A 6,000-nucleotide genomic window follows, 5' to 3' on the forward strand; every position below is an offset into this window, starting at 1 on the left:
TTCTAATTCACTGAGACCTTTGAACAATTGAGGGACATTTGAAAGATCATGACCATCCACTGTCTCTGGAACTACTTCTTTAAGACTCTAAGATGCAGGTCATCAGGTGCAGGGAACTTTAGTCCCATTAGTTCTTCCTGTTCCTTTTTCTCTAGCGACAATGATCATTCTAAATTCCTCTGTTCCTTTTGCCCCCAGATTTTCCACCATTATTGGGGTACATTTAATATCTTCTACCATGAAGACAAAATATTTGTTCAAATTCCTTGCCATTTCCTTATTTCCTATTATTAATTCCCTAGTTTCATCTTCCGAGGGACCAATGTTTACCTTGGCTATTCTTTGCCTCTTTATATACTTGTAGAAACCCTCACTGTCTGCTTTTTACTTATTGCTAGTGTACTTTCATTTGATATCATCCTTAACTGGCTAGCTTAGCCACAGATAGATTATTTTTATCACTGAGCCTTTATTTCTCAATGGAAAATATCATTAAGAATTATGAAAAATGTCCTTAATTATCTGCTGCTACTCACCCATAGTATCATCTCTTAATTTATTTCCCCAATCCATTTTTGCCATCTTTACCTCTGTAATTGTCTTTATTTTTCAAGACACTAGCTCCAGACCAAAGTTTCTCACCCTCAGCCCAAATGTGAAATTCTATCTTATGATCATTCTTCCCCCGGAATTCTATCATGTTATGAACATTAATTAAAATTAATAACAAATCCTACCATTACAAATGATCAGATTTAAAATAACCTATTTCCTTCTTGTTCTGTGAAACAGACCCATGAACTCTTCCTCTGGCAATCTTTACCAATTTCACTTGTCCAATCAATATAAAGATTATAATCACCAGCAAGTCCTTCTGCTGCTCAGCATAATACTGGTAATGAGGTTGTTTGTTATAAATCAAATCAACGAGGATGTGGTGATCACAATGAAACACAATTTGTGGGATTACCTAGCAGGTTTATTATAGATTCTGCTTCTGAGGTGATTCATGCCTCGATGGCTTCTCTGCCCATAAAGAGAAGAATGGTCTCCTGCAGCCTGGTGAGGGGCAACCTCGCAGGGGGGATCTCCCAGGCCTGTGGCCTCCCTCTTATTCCTTGCTTGCCATGGACTGTAGAGAGGATCTGAAACCATTGGGAAACCTTTTCATTGTTCTACCTTTGGATGCTTGACCTCTGGGTGGGTTGGAGGGAGAAGAACAAGGTGTCAGACAGCATGGGGTGTGGTTGGAGTAACAGTTTCCATGACTAATACGTTGTGTGAGTGTAACCATGAGAGTGTGTTTGTGTTAGTATGCGTGCACTTGGATTTCTACATCTGTAAGAGAGCAGTATTTGTCGTGGTGAGTGGCTTACCTTGAGATACTTGTGTCATTGCTCCATAATGCAAGGATTCTCACAGCTGGAGAAGACTGCTCCAACCATCTCCTGCCAGCCTCTTTTAACAGTGGCCCCGTCCTTCTTCCCCTGGTCCATTCCTTTCCAACTTAAAACCATGGCACTTCTGAAGCCCTCTGCCACTTTGACAGTTTCCTGGTCCTAACAGCTTCAGCTTTCCTATGGGCATCCAATCCCTCTAAGTCTCCATCCTACACAAGGATGATTGACAACCTTCCATTTCTTCCTTGAGAAGAGTCCCCCACCACCAACATACTCAGTCACTTGATTGGATTTGTTCTCAGATTTTAACAACTGATATCAATTTAATTCTCCATCCTACTTTGAACTATCTATAGCCACAGTATCACAAGGCCCAACAAAAGCTCAAGGAATAGCACCGGATTTTCTGTCAGGGCACTTTGCAGCCTTCTGAACTCAACATTGAATTCAACATTTTCAAGTAGCTTACTTTCTCTGTTTGTATCAGAACTGGCTAGTTCTGCTGTAGGTTGTCCATCTTTAATATTGACTCCGTTTTTGCCCTCTCCACTAACACTGCCTGATTTCTGGGCATTTTCTACAGCTCTGACCTGCATTTCACAGCTTTTACATGCTCTTTTTGTTTGCTTTCTCTCACTCTCACACTGAAAAGAAAACTGGACCCAATTTTGAGGTAACTTCTCTCCTCTAACTTCCCCTATTAACCTTTCAACCACATGGTTTCAACGGTTTTTCACCACGTCAACCCTGGCTTTACCTTATTGGAAATATTCCCTTTTTTCCTATCTTTCCCTCCCCCACCCTCTCTGCAACATAAAACTAACTTGTTTTATCCCTCTCTAAGTCTTCAACCTGAAACATTAACTCTGTTTCTCTTTCCACAGATGTTGCCTGACCTGCTGAGTGTTTCCAGCATTTTCTGTTTTTATTTCTGATTTCTGGCATATGCAGTTTTGTTTTTGATTTTCATTTTCTTTGCATCGTTCCCCAGGGAGGTCCAATGGACCACCGCCCCCATACTAGCACACAAGACCTTTCTCCTGGCTGAATTTTACATACCAGGACTTGAGTGTCCCTCTCCGTCATTCTGCAATCTCTTTCCTTCTCACTTGCAGCCTTTCTCTCCTCCGTGACAGCCATAGTATTATTGGTGTCTGGCTACCATGCAGAGTCTGCCTTTAAGGAACCATGCCCATTTCTCATAGCTGTAATGTGTGGGCAGCAGGGTTCAATAGAGCCTGGTCCCATCAGGAACTGTGTGAGACCCATATTAGTGCTTCTTCGTGGATGTCAATCAATCTTAGGCCATTGAGGTGCATTTTGCAGAGACCTGAGTTGGTGACTGTGATAAAGGTAAAATGGTTTAGTTCACGAAGAACAAATGAAATCTAATGTTGGGCCAGTGGTTGGGAGCTAAATGGCAGAGTACCTTGCTGTATCCACTGACCCTCATGCTAAAATAATAAAATCTGAAATAACTGCATAATAGAATTGGATGAATTAAAACTAATCAGGAAGATAAATGAAACATGTTAATTGATTAAGGTGAATGTATATCACCACTTAAGTGGAACAAAAATTAAGCAGAGTGTTGTACTCATAGCTTCCTTCCAATCAAGAACATAATTAAAACCATGCACACAATAACCAGCTGTTAATTTGTTTTTGTGCTTTCACTATTCTACACAAAGGAAAATGTTCAAACAGCTGGAGACTCACAGTAAGAAACTGTCAGGAACAGTGTTGTTGCTCACAAATCTTTGACCCCTTGAGATGATTCATACCTCGAGATCTATTTCTCAATAACTGAGGACAGAGCTCCCAGCACATTGACGCATTGCCAGGTTTCAGGATGGATTAGTCTTGCATTTATGTCATCAATTATGAGATAAGAAGCAAGACTAGGTCTGACTGATATGATCTAACGCTTCTCGTTTTGGCAGGACCTGACAGGTGGCAGGTTTGAAGAAAATTTGAATTCGCTGAAGCTGAAGGAAGGAGTGGACTACTATCATTTCAGCTGAGGACCTCAGGCTAATATCCATGGCTGATTTCCACAATGCCTGCAAGAACGTAAGGATATCAGAAGTGCAAGCAGCAATAGGCTATTTGGCCTCTCACACCTGCTCCTTTCACTAAGATCAAGGTTGAACTTTTACCTCAGCGCCACTTTCTTGCACAGAAGATAGGAAAATATATTGTTCCTATTCAAATTATGTATTATGTGAAGGTTACTTCAAAATTGGGTCCAGTGTTTTTGTTTAGAGCCATAAAGTCAAACAGGTCCTTCAGCTCACTGAGTCCATGCTGACCATCAAGCACCCACGTACGTTAATCCCATTTTATTCTCCCCACATTTCCATCAACTTGCCCCCAGATTCTACCACTTGCAGACCTGTTGCGGGCAAAAAGTGTAGACGGGCAAAAAAGTTGGCATGGACGTGGTGGGCCAAAAGACTCGTTTCTGTGCTGTACAACTCTATGACTCATCTACACACTAAGGGCAACACACAAAGAAAGCGCATTGCATTGAGATTGGCAGTGGGATGTCAGTTAATCTATCTCCATTCTAACACCAATGTATTGGACACAGCACTCACTAATTGGTATTGGTACTGGCATTGGTTTATTATTGTCACTTGTACCGAGGTAGTGAAAAACTTGTCTTGCATACCAATCGTACAGATCAATTCATTACACAGTGCAGTTGCATTGGGTTAGTACAGAGTGCATTGACATAGTACAGGTAAAAACAATAACAGTACAGAGTAAAATGTCACAGCTACAGAGAAAGTGCAATGCAATAAGGTGCAAGGTCACAACAAGGTAGATTGTGAGGTCAGAGTCCATCTCATCATATAAGGGAACTGTTCAATAGTCTTATCACAATGGGGTAGAAGCTGTCCTTAAGTCTGGTGGCACATGCCCTCAGGCTCCTGTATCTTCTACCTGATGGAAGAGGAGAGAAGAGAGAGTTACCCAGGTGGGTGGGGTCTTTGATTATGAATTACAGTTCAGAGTGCTCAGAGTACTTAGAACATCATCACTGGTTATTTCCTCACTGATTGCGGCCTTTTTATTACTCTGCATATACTCTACATACTGCAAAGCTTGCCTTACAGATCACCCCACACCTTGCAGTGTTGAGGGACTACTTGTAGCAAGAGATTCTGTCAGGACAGTGGATCGTGCGGGGGATCTCCACACAAAGGAGATTGCTTTGTTCCCGCCCCTCTGTATTTTTTTCATCAATTCCTTCCTGTTAGGAAGTGCACAGATCTCATTTGAACATAATTCTGAATGTAATAGCACTTTTTTACTGCATTTTTGGACAGTTTCATAATCTTTTGCAGTGCATTTGACTGGCTGTTATTGCTATACAGAGCACGTAGTTAGCACATCAAAACTGGTGGGATCCAATTTCTCCGCACAGTTTTAACTTTCCCGATTTCCTTTGAAGCCGTGCCATTTAAAGAGCCAACACCCAAACTGCATTCTTTGTGATTAGCAAGGATCTGTGACCCTCTATGGCATCAAATGCAAACTCACACATGTACCTGGAATGCTTTGTACATGGAGGTCAAGATCACAGTCACCCTCTGCTTCCAATATCTCAGCTACATCTCACAGTTTACTGTTCACTGACTGAACTAGGAAGGCCATCTAAACTCCATAATCAAGGAGAGAGGACTTCATCTACTTAGCCTTCACCCCAATGATGTAGGAAGAGCATGAAAAAAACTTGCATGCATTACTGCTTCCTGAAAGAGGAGAGATTCAGAGGCTGCTCTCACCTTATAGAGACCTCCCTGGTTATACCCTGCCAGGACCCATCTCGTTTAGCCCGTGATAGTTTCCATGGCCCCCAAAACACAAAGAACATGCCTCCAGTGGACGTTGTTTTGAAGAGTCTGTTCTGACTCCCTGCCTCCAAGACCATTCTCCGAACCCCCTTGCATCACAGCAGTTATTCAGTAGCAACCGTCCTCAGTAGCTGGAAGAGTTTTGCTTTAATAATGGTATATCCTTTGTAGAGGTGGCTGCAGAGTTCACACCTATTAGGCTAAATGCCAGCAGGTGTGAGAAGTTCAATGGATCACAGTGTTGGTTTCAGCAAGATGTTGCACAGCAATGCAGTTTTGTGAACTTCGCAGCTGATGATCTTTGTACGACTTTCACAGCGGTGATGCAGTGAACCACAATAATGTTTCAAATGGCAATGAACCCACAATAATTTTTTAAATGGCAATAAAGCTATTTCTTACCAAGTATTTCTCCTTTTTGCATAATATGCTTAATACCTTGATGTGTTTTTTACATGTTCTATAATAAGCAAACTAGAGACCAATAAGAAACTGGGATGAAAGATGTAAAAGGTTAATTTTTAACATCTTCATGAGAATTGCCTTGAATATCATAGATGTAATTGTATAGTTCACAGAACTCCATGGGTCACATGTTTTAGCACCTTTCAAATGTTATTGGCCAATATCTAGATGGTGTAAATATCAGATTTAGGATGATCTGTGAAAACTAAATTTTAGGCCTAAAATTCCTTGGATGGGACAATCCTCAAATCAAGTTCTTGTGTGAGGAAAGG

General features: G+C 41.3%; 1 protein-coding gene across 4 annotated transcripts in view; it reads left to right on the plus strand.

Annotated features, from left to right (window-relative positions):
- Positions 1–5,667, plus strand: part of b3gntl1 (UDP-GlcNAc:betaGal beta-1,3-N-acetylglucosaminyltransferase-like 1) — a 263,296-nt gene extending 257,629 nt beyond the window's left edge. For 3 of the 4 annotated variants that reach the window (XM_052033305.1, XM_052033306.1, XM_052033307.1), the window contains one exon: positions 3,344–5,590. In XM_052033305.1, the coding sequence (XP_051889265.1) occupies positions 3,344–3,424 (81 nt within the window). In that variant the 3' untranslated portion in view covers positions 3,425–5,590. Of the gene's footprint in view, positions 1–3,343 lie in introns of all 4 variants that reach the window. The other variant, XM_052033304.1, reaches the window with a different exon arrangement.
- The last annotated feature ends 333 nt before the right edge of the window (positions 5,668–6,000 follow it).

This window comes from Pristis pectinata, chromosome 18, assembly GCF_009764475.1.
Source record: "Pristis pectinata isolate sPriPec2 chromosome 18, sPriPec2.1.pri, whole genome shotgun sequence".
NCBI classification, from domain to species: Eukaryota; Metazoa; Chordata; class Chondrichthyes; order Rhinopristiformes; family Pristidae; genus Pristis; species Pristis pectinata.